Source organism: Panulirus ornatus, chromosome 12 (assembly GCF_036320965.1).
Source record: "Panulirus ornatus isolate Po-2019 chromosome 12, ASM3632096v1, whole genome shotgun sequence".
Taxonomy (NCBI): Eukaryota; Metazoa; Arthropoda; class Malacostraca; order Decapoda; family Palinuridae; genus Panulirus; species Panulirus ornatus.
In genome coordinates, this window is record NC_092235.1 from 69,991,420 (window position 1) to 70,004,589 (window position 13,170).

General features: G+C 40.1%; 1 protein-coding gene across 1 annotated transcript in view; it reads right to left on the reverse strand.

Annotated features, from left to right (window-relative positions):
- Positions 1-13,170, reverse strand: part of LOC139752220 (uncharacterized) — a 75,879-nt gene that overhangs the window by 45,374 nt on the left and 17,335 nt on the right. The window contains exon 5 of the mRNA XM_071668231.1: positions 6,095-6,233. Within this exon, the coding sequence (XP_071524332.1) occupies positions 6,095-6,233 (139 nt within the window). The remainder of the gene's footprint in view (positions 1-6,094; positions 6,234-13,170) is intronic.

Consider the following 13,170-nt stretch of genomic DNA (forward strand, 5'->3'; position numbering starts at 1 on the left):
TTGTAAAAACTGTAATATGTTGTATGTTGGGCAGACTGATAAGGATCTTTATGTCAGACTCAAGCAACATAAATATAGCATAAGAACAAGACAAGAATTAAAAGCTTTGTTTAATCATGTTAAAAATCATGACCATTGCATTGACTGGAGTAACTCCTTTACTGTAAGAAATATCACTGAATCTTCTATTACTGAATACACAAATAATTGTAACATTAATATTAGTGAAGGTCTGTACAAACTTGATGGCTTTGTCATAGGCAAAATTCTTAAACAGTTTCCCTTTCTTGTCCACATATAAACTTTATGACAGGCATGATGCCAGACTCAAACAACACCAACACGAACACCATCAACTGGTAATGCCTATTTGCCAATGTTGTCTTATCTATGTCTCTTCCTTGTATATCAAATGATTGTTCTACTTATATCTCATTCTTGTATCTCCCCTGACGATGTAATCATTGCATGAAAGGGCACTTGGGAAACATGTAGCATTTCATTTTCCTGTGGTTTCATGCATATACTACATCACCGCACCTCTGTGACTTTTGCAATGTACATATACACCTGATCTACTTACAACCTATGTGACTTACAACCATATGTACATACAACCTAAAAAATTAATAAAAAGAAACATAACATAAATACAAAAATGATGCTTGGTCAAATGTTTGCCAGTGCTAATGGTTGTACAACAGTGACTGTCAGACGATATCCTGGCATTGTGCACATTACAGCATCTCATCCGACTTATGTCCATTTTGAAATACGACCGGTCAGTTAGAATGGAATTTGGATGTAAGTTGGGGAATGTGTGGAACGAGAAATTGTTATCTCAGAAGTAAAAAAGGGTATGCTTACAGGAATAGTAGTTCCAACAATATCATATGTCTGCAAGGCATGGGCTCTAGAGTAACAAATATGTCAATGGTCAGACAAATGTATATGTTCATCGACATATTTGTCACATCATTGGAGACACACGAGATCGAATGCCATGCTATCCCCACAGAGATGAAGTTGGGACATGCATAAAAACACTAGAAGTCAACTGAGTGTGTCTTTTAACCTCCATGTAGCAGAGATAGCCAGACACCCTGCTCAATGTTTGAATCCAACCCGTAGTGTATATACACATTTCTGTCCATCGACATATTTGTCACACTATTGGAGCTGAGTTAAAGTCCATGCTATCCCCACCGTGACGAGGTTGGGACACATAAAAACACTAGAATTCTAGTGTGTGTCTTTTAACCTCCAAGTAGCAGAGATAGCTGGACGCCCTGCCCAGGGTTTGATTTTGATCTGTGTACACACATTTGTCTATCCAACAACACATTTGTCACACTATTAGAGCTGCATAAGATTGTGAAGTCCATAATATCCCCACAGAGATGAGGTTGAGACACATGTAAAAACACTAAAATTCTAGTGTGTGCGAGTCTTTTAACCTCTGTACGGCAGAGATAGCCAGATGCCCTAACCAGGGTTCGAATCCGACCTATGGTATATATACGTTTCTGTTCATCAACAGATTTTTCAGCTACCCCCACCAAGAAGAGGTTAGTAAACACATAAAAGCACCAAGTATAGTGTGTCCGTGTACTTTAATCTCCGTGTGGCAGAGATAGCTGGATGCCCTGACCAGGGTTCGAATCCAACCCATGGTGTCCATACATCTGTCTGTCCACTGACATATTCTTTACACTATCAGAGTGAGATTAAATTCCACTCACTCCCCACCAAGATGAAGTTGGGACACACATAAAAACATAAGTAGTGTGTGTGTCTTTTAGCTTCTGTGTGACAGAGATAATCGGATGCCCTGCCCAAAGTTCGAATACAACCCGTGCTGTCCATCGACATATGTGCCACACTAATGGAGCTGTGCGAGATCAAAGTCCATGCTATCCCCACTGAAATGAGGTTGGGACACACCTAAAAACACTGTAAGTCTAGTTTGTATGTCTTTTAACCCCCACGTGGCAGAGATAGCTGGACGACCTGCCAGGGTTTGAATCAGACCTGTGGTGTATATTTGTCTGTCCACTAACATATTCGTCACACTGTTGGAGCCGCATGTGATTAAAGTCCATGCTATTCCCGCTGAGATGACGTTAGGACACAAAACACCGAAAGTCTAATGTGTGTGTCTTTTAACATTCAAGTGGCAGAGATAACCAGATATATGTATATGTACATGTATGTGCATATCTATATGTGTGTATATGAGTGGATGGGTCTTTCTTCATCTGTTTCCTGGCACTACCTTGCTGATGCAGGAAATGGCGATCAATTAAAATAAAATATAATAACTATATACAGTAAACCCTCGATTTAACAGACAAGGGGGAAGGGGTGTCCGTTAATGCAAAAGTCTGATTAATCAAATGTCACCTATTTCTGAGCCAAACTTAAGTTCGTTTAATCAAATGTCACCTATTTCTGTGCCAAATTTAAGTTTCCACGCTTTCTTCTAACTCCTCTATCACTCACTCGCAATACTATTCACTTCAGCTTTCATATTTCAATCTTAAGCCATTTCCACTGCAAGGTATATGAAACACTTCACCCTCCAGAACTGTCAGCTCCCTTCTCTCACATACACTCTCCCAAATTCAAGAGGCTGGTTTCTGCAGTTTCTCACTTGAAACCACCACCAAAAAAAAAAAAAAAAAAAAAAAAAAAAAAAAAAAAAAAAAAAATCATACTCACCTCCCAGGCCCCTCCAAACCCCAACTAACTGCAACCTGCCAATCTCCTCCATGCATTTACCACTCTCACTGCAACATCCATGAACAGGTTAAATAAACCATGGTGGCATCACATATCCTTGACACAGACTTGTGTTCACCTAGAACCGTTCATCCTTCTCTCTTTCTGCTCCTGCACATGACGGGAGTCTTTGAGAAGAAATCCTTGCCTGGCTCCTGCTTACACACTCCCATTACTTCTTATGTATATACACTATATGTTATTTTGCCCATGTCTTTCCCATCCCTCATATTCTTCTATCTCCTTATCTCAAGCATCTTCAACAGCAGCACTTTGCTACTCCTCATCAATAATTTGCTATACATATGTCTAGTGGATCTCTGTCAGATGACATATTCAAAATGTATATTCTCTTCCTCCTTGAATCTTCAAGTGACTTTCACCAGTTTTACTTAAGTGGATTCGTTTTCCATTCTGTGTGGCATTAAAATTTCCTCTAGTTATGCCTAAAGTCTTCTCCTGCTTTGTTAAATTAAGCTGCATTAAAAGCCCAACTCACACACTCCTTGTACATTTCAAATCATGAGTTAACCATAATGATTCCTGGTGTTTTGACAACTTGACTACCTTGCTTTTTCACAATAAAAAAGCAAGGTGGTACAGGTTGAGTATCCCTTATCCAAAATGCCTGGGACCAGAAGAGTTTTGGATTTTGGATTTTTTTGGATTTTGGAATATTTGCATATACATACTGAGATATCTTAGGGATGGCACAAGCCTAAACACAAAATCCAAGTTTAATAACACCTTGTACACACAGTCTGAAGGTAATTCATTCAATACTTTTAACACTTTATTCTGAACCATCAGAAAGCTAAGGTGCCGCAACCTTAGCCACCCATGTGGATAACCTGTGGTTGTTTGGCATCACCTTCATTCCTCACTCTGAATCTATATGCTAATGATAATCATTCTCTTACACTTATTCACATGTAAGTACTTAACAGTAAAAGAAAATATGAATTACCATCAATACTATGAAAATTAATGTGTTTCAGTGTTAAATTTTCCATTTGTAACATCAAAAAGTTTCAGATTCTGGAGGTTTTCAGCTTTCGGATTGAGGACGCCAAACCTGCATAAGCAAAATCTCTTCCTAATGCTTATGGTGCCAATTACAATTATCAACGTTTTCACAGGCATACAAACTGTATAGATGGAGTAGGGGGTAAAGAGCGATTACACACTTTTAGATTTACAAATGTTTTGTCGTACATTTCTGCCAAATCAGTTGATCAACATTTTCTTTGTACACTTTTAGGAAGATAAGGGGTTATGAAGGGGTATTTCTATTTACTACCAGTTTGCTGTGTCCCATCTTAATGAGGTAGAGCTCTTGAAAATTCAGATAATTATAAATGGAGCGTAAAAGCAACACTGTGATTTCAATAAAAAATCTATATGCACTATAGTTTTTTGGTCACTCACAGAGCAGTAACTGTTTGTTTATGAGAATTAACCTCAGCATAGATTAAGTCCCAATGGATAAGAAGGAAGCTTAACTTTTCAAGGCAGGGCACACTTACCCTTAAATGAAACATAAAATCATTGTTACTGTTATTTGAACATGCAATCTTTCCATGTCATATGTAACACTTGACAACATAAGCTTAACTCACACAGATCATTCTTTGTAACTAGATTTTTGTGCAGAAAGCACTATGTGCTAGCCCTGCCTTTTGGCAAAGCAGTAAAAGAGGTCAACAGTAGTACAGGTGGAACCTCTTTAATTCGGCAACCTTGGGACCAAACCACTGCCAGACCACAGAAAATGCCAGAAAACAGGACTTTACCTCTACGGGAACCCCCTATATAAACATATGCCCAACCCCTAGTCTTGCCAGTTCATTTCATATACATATTGCCGTGTTATCAAAGGTAGAACAAAGCTTTAAGCAGGAAATAATAGAACCATTAATGTTTCCAAACAGTTTTTTATTGTTATATCGGAAGTACCCCCAGATGAAGACTCCTTAATATCCTGGGCTAGGATTTTTCGTGGCATAGGACACCAATACAGGGCAGATTCATCAGCATTATACACTTGTTCTGGGGCTAAGTTTTCCGCTGCCACTAGCAACGCAAATTCATCCACAAACTTTGTCACAGCTTTGTGATGAGTAGTGAATGTAATGAACAACCACAGGTTGGTAGTTGGCTTTGGTCGACTCTTTTTACTACTGTTGTTTTATTGTCTTCATCAAGGCAGTCAGCCTGCGCTGCATCAGTCCCAGCCAGGCAGCCGGCTCACACACTATCTCTCTCGCCCTCTACATATTGCTGTTGGTTCTTCCATAGAGAGTTTTTATCAATTACTTTAACATGACCTTGAACTGCAAGCTTCCATGACAACACTAAAAGCTTCCGCACACACTATGTACTTAAATTCCATATCTCCATTGAAACTTGAGTAAACATCCTTGCAAATATTCACAGTCATAGTCTAGCTTTAGCTCTCAAGGAAAAGCTTTGGCCTGCTCAATAAGCAATGCCCCAGAAATGCTTACACCTTAATTACTTGAGAGCTTAAACCATTTTATAAGTGCATTGTCCAATTCTGTACTCCTGGTTCCTTTCAAAGTTTTCCTTAACCTTTAACTTTTCTGGGTTTCATTTTCTTCAAAAAACTGAATGTATGAAATTAACAGGACTGTTAATTAGCTTGGTTGCAGCGTAAACAGATTTAGGCACCTTAGCACTGCTAACAGCACCGCCCTGGTGGCAGATTCACAAACTAATGGAGGCCAATTCAAAATGTGCCGGACCATGGGTGTTACCAGATCACAATGCACCAAATTAGAGAGGTATAACCTGTAGTAGGAAGGAACATTTAGGCTGGAGCATTAGGCAAAAAGATAGATTAGATAGTAGTCGGTAGGAACATTAGGAAGGATCCTCTGCAAACACTGTGCTAGAGTTGCCCAATGCCAGTGTTCTGTTAAGGGTGAGGCACTATAGGCCAAGAAGTGACACTGGAGTTTCACTAGTTACTGAGATTCTGTTGCTGTGGACACCTCGAGAAAGTTCCAATTGGAACAGGCATCACTGATATAGATAGATACACAGAACAATTGATCAAAGGAGGATGCAGAATGAAGTAACGGAGGCAGATTAGAGTAAGTACATATGCACTATACAATTAAGAGATGAAGTGTAGGTGCTCATTCAAATCTCATAACCAGTACATATGTTCCAGGTATAATAATTATCAACTGCAAGGCTTAGAGCTTACATCAAACTAAAATGACAAATAGCATTAGGAAGATTTTAAAATCTCTTGCCAGGAGAAACTATCAAGACTATAAACACTTGCCTCCAGTTGTGTTTCCATCTCTTTCAACTGCCCAGAGAGCTGCATTACACTTTTCTTAAGGGACTGCCTTTGTCGCTCCTCCTGGGTTGCTTCTTGTACTAAGGAAGTTAACTGTGATACCACTTTATTCATTCCAGTCCTGTAAAGGAAGATGGACAAATGCCATTAACAACACTTAATTCAAATTCTGGTTCTTGATCATAGAAACAACACTGATACAATGAAATCCACACATCAAACTTTTCCAGTATATCTGATATATTCTATTTCAATGTTTGTATTTTCTAAAATTCATCGTAGGTTGGCAAGACGAAACCATAGTTTGGTGACTGTTAAATCAAAGCATAAATTACTGTGATACAGTTGAAGAAGAATTTCAATCAGAAAATCTTACAAATTAGTCTGCTTGTTTGAATACTGCAAAAATGAAGCTACAGCCTTCTGCCTGCTTTACACAGAACTAATGCACCAGCAGACAGGTGCTCATGATACTGAGAGTCCTATTCAGTTCAAGCACTTTTATCACAAAAGTGCTATTTCAAGACTGATCTCAATGTGAAAGCTCCACCAAAGGACATCCAAAGAGCATATGTGTATACAGGTGTGTGTGTAATTACAATATTTGTAATGTATGGGGGGAGAGTCCTACACTCATGGGGCTCCACCTCCTGAAGTTTCTTTATATAAGCTGACCTTTGGCCAGCAGGCATTGGTAACCAATAGCACTCACTGCAGCAAAATCAGGACTTATGACTGAGAATCTTGCAAGTTAAAAGTCAAATAATAAATCTCAAATGAAATTGTTGTGTGTTTTAGGACTAACTAAATGCCAGCAGCCCATGCATATGATGGGGGAAAAAAAAGCAACCCACGGCAAGAAGGGGAACTTGAAAGTGACACCAGTATTGGCTCACAGCACCGTCTCAATACCCAAGCAGTAATAACTCTCTGGTGGGTGGTTGCCTCATACCTGCAACCTACGTATGTAATTACCTATTTGTAATTACCAATTTGCAGCATGGGGTCAAGTTCTAAAGTCATACGGCTCATTTTTCTGGACTTCCTGTCATCAGACAGCCTCCTAAACCTTCATAAACTGATTGCATTCAAAACCTCCTTGATCAGTCCATTCCATTTCTTCCATAATCCTTACTTCTTAACATCCTTTCCAACTATTCATTTGCCTAGTTTGTCATGGCCTCTAGTTACTATGGTGCTGCACCTCTTGAATAAATGCTTACTCTCAATACTGTACAGCTGATTTAGAAAATGTTAAAAAAGAAAGACTGATATCTGGTTCCTTTTCTCTCTCTACATCTCCATAGTAGATATCTCTGTAGCCCTCAAGCCTCACATAGCTCAGTCCTTTTAATTAAGGTACCATCTACTTTGCAGGAGGGAGTTGGGTGCTATTTTCATCTGTGGCAAGATGGCGACAGGAATGGATGAAGGCAGCAAGTATGAATATGTACAGGTGTATATACATATATGTCTGTTTATGTATATGAATGTATACGTTGAAATGTATATGTACGTATACGTGAATGCATGGGCGTTTATGTATATACATATAGATATATGTGTGTATATGAGTGGTTGGGCTATTCTTCGTCTGTTTCCTTGCACTACCTCACTGATGCTTGTTTAATTTGTTTATGGATGGGGTTGTTAGGGAAGTGAATGCAAGAGTTTTGGAGAGAGGGGCAATTATGCAGTCTGTTGGGGATGAGAGGGCTTGGGAAGTAAGGCAGTTGCTGTTCGCTGATGATACAGCACTGGTGGCTGATTTGGGTGAGAACTGCAGAATTTGGTGACTGAGTTTGGTAAAGTGTGTGGAAGAAGAAAGCTGGGAGTAAATGTGAATAAGAGCAAGGTTATTAGGTTCAGTAGGGATGAGGGATAAGTCAATTGGGAGGTCAGTTTGAATGGAGAAATACTGGAGGAAGTGAAGTGTTTTAGATATCTGGGAGTAGATTTGGCAGCGTATGGAACCATGGAAGCAGTAGTGAGTCACAGGGTGGGGGAGGGGAAAAAGGTTCTCGGAGCGTTGAAGAATGTGTGGAAGGCAAAAACGTTATCTCGGAGAGCAAAAATGGGTATGTTTGAAGGAATAGTGGTTCCAACAATGTTATATGGTTGTGAGGCATGGGCGATAGACAGGGTTGTGCAGAGGAGGGTGAATGTGTTGGAAATGAGATGTTTGAGGACAATATGTGGTGTGAGCTGGTTTGATTAAGTAATGAAAGGGTAAGAGAGATGTGTGGTAATAAAAAGTGTGGTTGGGGGGGCATAAGAGGGTGTATTGAAATGGTTTGGTCACATGGAGAGAATGAGTGAGGAAAGATTGACAAAGAGGATATGTCTGTCAGAGGTGGAGGGAATGAGGAGAAGTGGGAGACCAAATTGGAGGTGGAAGGATGGAGTGAAAAAGATTTTGAGCGATCGGGGCCTGAACATACAAGAGAGTGAAAGACGTGCAAGGAATAGAGTGAGTTGGAACAATGTGGTATACTGGAGTTGATGTGCTGTCAATGGATTAATTAAACCAGGGCATGTGAACTATCTGGGGTAAACCATGGAAAGTTTTGTGGGGCCTGGATGTGGAAAGGGAGCTGTGGTTTGGGTGCATTACACATGACAGTTAGAGACTGAGTGTGAAGAAATGTGGCCTTAGTTGCAATACCTCGAGTGCATGCAGGGGAAGGGGGGTGTCATTTCATGTGTGGCAGGGTGGCGGCAGGAATTGATGAAGGCAGCATGCATGAACATGTGCATGTGTATATATGTATATGTCTGTGTATGTATATGTATGTATATGTTGAAATGTATAGGTATATATATATGCATGTGTGGGTGTTTATGTATATAAATGTGTATGATGGTGGGTTGGGCCATTCTTTCATCTGTTTCCTTGCACTACCTTGCTAACGCGGGAGACAGCAACAAAGTATAATATAATAAAATAAATATCTTTATATTCATATAAAGAAGAAAACTAAGAGTAAATGTGAATAAGAGCAAGGTTATTAGGTACAGTAGGGTTGAGGGTCAAGTCAATTGGGAGGTAAGTTTGAATGGAGAAAAACTGGAGGAAGTAAAGTGTTTTAGATATCTGGGAGTGGATGTGGCAGCGGATGGAACCATGGAAGCGGAAGTGAATCATAGGGTGGGGGAGGGGGCGAAAATCCTGGGAGCCTTGAAGAATGTGTGGAAGTCGAGAACATTATCTCGGAAAGCAAAAATGGGTATGTTTGAAGGAATAGTGGTTCCAACAATGTTGTATGGTTGCGAGGCGTGGGCTATGGATAGAGTTGTGCGCAGGAGGGTGGATGTGCTGGAAATGAGATGTTTGAGGACAATGTGTGGTGTGAGGTGGTTTGATCGAGTAAGTAATGTAAGGGTAAGAGAGATGTGTGGAAATAAAAAGAGCGTGGTTGAGAGAGCAGAAGAGGGTGTTTTGAAACGGTTTGGGCACATGGAGAGAATGAGTGAGGAAAGATTGACCAAGAGGATATATGTGTCGGAGGTGGAGGGAACGAGGAGAAGTGGGAGACCAAATTGGAGGTGGAAAGATGGAGTGAAAAAGATTTTGTGTGATCAGGGCCTGAACATGCAGGAGGGTGAAAGGAGGGCAAGGAATAGAGTGAATTGGATCGATGTAGTATACCGGGGTTGACGTGCTGTCAGTGGATTGAATCAGGGCATGTGAAGCGTCTGGGGTAAACCATGGAAAGCTGTGTAGGTATGTATATTTGCGTGTGTGGACGTATGTATATACATGCGTATGGGGGTGGGATGGGCCATTTCTTTTGTCTGTTTCCTTGCGCTACCTCGCAAACGCGGGAGACAGCGACGAAAAAAAAAAAAAAAAAACTCACCCTCTCATTACTTGATCAAACCACCTCACACCACATATTGTCCTAAAACATCTCATTTCCAACACATCCACCCTCCTCCACACAATCCTATCTATAGCCCATGCCTCACAACCATATAACATTGTTGGAACCACTATTCCTTCAAACATACCCATTTTTGCTCTCCGAGATAATGTTCTTGCCTTCCAAACATTCTTCAACGCTCCCAGAACCTTCACCCCCTCCCCCACCCAGTGACTCACTTTCGCTTCCATGGTTCCATCCGCTGCTAAATCCACTCCTAGATATCTAAAAACACTTCACTTCCTCCAGTATTTCTCCATTCAAACTGACCTCCCAATTAACTTGTCCCTCAACCCTACTGAACCTAATAACCTTGCTCTTATTCACATTTACTCTCAGCTCTCTTCTTTCACACACTTTATCAAACTCAGTCACCAGCTTCTGCAGTTTCTCACCCAAATCAGCCACCAGCGCTGTATCATCAGCGAACAACAACTGACTAACTTCCCAAGCCCTCTCATCCACAACAGACTGCATACTTGCCTCTCTCTCCAGAACTCTTGCATTCACCTCCCTAACAACCCCATCCATAAACATATTAAACAACCATGGAGATATCACGCATCCCTGCCGCAAACCAACATTAACAGAGAACCAATCACTTTCCTCTCTTCCTACTCGTACACGTGCCTTAAATCCTCGATAAAACTTTTCACTGCTTCTAACAACTTATCTCCCACATCATACACTCATAATACCTTCCACAGAGCATCTTTATCAACTCTTATCATATGCTTTCTCCACATCCATAAATGCTACATACAAATCCATCTGTTTTTCTAAGTATTTCCTCATATACATTCTTTAAAGCAAACACCTGATCCACACATCCTCTACCACTTCTGAAGCCACACTGCTCTTCCCCAATCTGATGCTCTGAACATGCCTTCACCCTCTCAATCAATACCCTCCCATATAATTTCCCAGGAATACTCAACAAGCTTATACCTCCGTAATTTGAACACTCACCTTTATCCCCTTTGCTTTTGTACAATGGCACTATGCATGCATTCCACCAATCCTCAGGCACTTCATCAGGAACCATACATACACTGAACATCCTCACCAACCAGTCAACAGCACAGTCAACCCTTTTTTTAATAAATTCCTCTTTAATACCATCCAAATCTGCCACATTGACAGCTTTCATCTTCCACAAAGCTCTCACTACCTCTTCTCTGTTTACCAAATGATTCTCCCTGACTCTCACTTCATACACCACCTCTATCATCAAACACATTCAACAAACCTTCAAAATACTCACTCCATCTCCTTCTCACTTCACCACTACTTGTTATTACCTCCCCATTTGCCCACTTCACCAATGTTCCCATTTGTTCTCTTGTCTTACACACTTTATTTACCACCTTCCAAAACATCTCTTTAATCTCCCTAAAATTTAACGATACTTTTGCACCCCAACTCACATTTGCCCTCTTTTTCACCTCTTGCACCTTAATCTTGACCTACTGCCTCTTTCTTTTATACATCTCCCAGTCATTTCCACTATTTCCCTGCAAAAATCATGCAAATGCCTCTCTCTTCTCTTTCACGTTCAATCTAACTTCCTCCCACCACTCACTACCCTTTTTAGTCTGCCCACCTCCCACCTTTCTAATGCCACAGGCATTTTTTGTGCAAGCCATCACTGCCTCCCTAAATACATCCCATTCCTCCCTCTCTGACAAGCATTTTTTGTTCCTTTACAATTGGGTAATTTTCTATCTACAGATGAAATCTTCCCCCTCTCTATGTCTGGAGATCTAACTTCTTTACCAAACATATATGTAGTAGAGCCTCAAGTGTTTTCTACCATTCCAGATAGACACAACCCAAAAAATGGAGCCCAATTTTTCATAGAAATCTAAGAGGTTCATTACATATGACCTTTCCCTGACTGTGCTTTCTCTCACTTGGGTAATTTCTCATTTACAGGTAATCATCCACTTGCATTTTGATAATGTTTTGCCTGATCTTACAGAACAAACTCATCACAGAGACCAGTGTGTATTCAGTGCAACTTTCACGTGTCCTTACATACATGTATGGTATTTACACTCTTCCAGTCCTCTAGCACTTTACCTTCCTCCAGTAACACTCTGAATGACAATTCAAGTGGCTTTTCAATGTATCTGCTCACTTTTATCAGAACATTTGGAAAAATTTCATCAGGGTCAGGACCCTTTAGTATTCTGTTTGTCTTGAGATTTCAATGTTTTCCACTGGTGTTTTCCTCTATGAAAAAACTTGTGGGCTTGTCATTCACCTCCTCAAGTACCTTTACATCATCCCATACAACTCTTCCCAGAGAATCCTTTAGGCTGATAAGCTGCTCTTTAAACAACAATTTACTAATGAATGTACAAGAAATGTTCTGGACTATCTCTTGCCTTGTTCACAGTTTCTGTATTTCTTTTTAATCTTGTTACATTCATGCTTTGCTTTTGTATACCTCTGAAATACTGGCAGGCTTGAGTTCTGCCTGAATATTCTCCACAGCACATCCATATCTTTCATTTTCAAACATCTTTTATTGCATCATACCTCTCTTTTACAACTTTCCCAGAGCATTCAAAGCAAGGGTACCCCTTATTTCTGCTTCTACACTGAAAATTTCACAAAACCTTCTCCAACAATGACTGACCAAACCTACTTAGCTCCATTTCCTAATTCGACCAAACCTACTTAACTCCATTTCCTAATTCGACCAAACCTACTTAACTCCATTTCCTAATTTATGTTCACAAAGAAATAAGATTCTGTATAGCTTCAACAATCATATTCTTTTCGAGTATGGTTGTGCTTTTTTTGCCTTTATTTAGGACATAAACTCAAGCATCTTACTACTTTTTCCTATGGTGTGTCATGTACAATACTCTCAATTTTCATATTATTCTAGTGTGCTCAGCAACATGCTACGATATTTTTGTTTCGACATCCAAAAAACCTACCTCTCTCTTGACTTTGTCCCCATGAGATTCCAAAGAACTAGTTTCCTTGCAGTGTCCTTAACTACATCTACATGCCCCTAAAAGTGACACAAGCTTTGTCATATTACAATACTGTTATCAAGTTACAGTGAACAAGCATCAACTGGCTTCATGAGGTTTATTAATGGAAGTGTATCGTTATGGT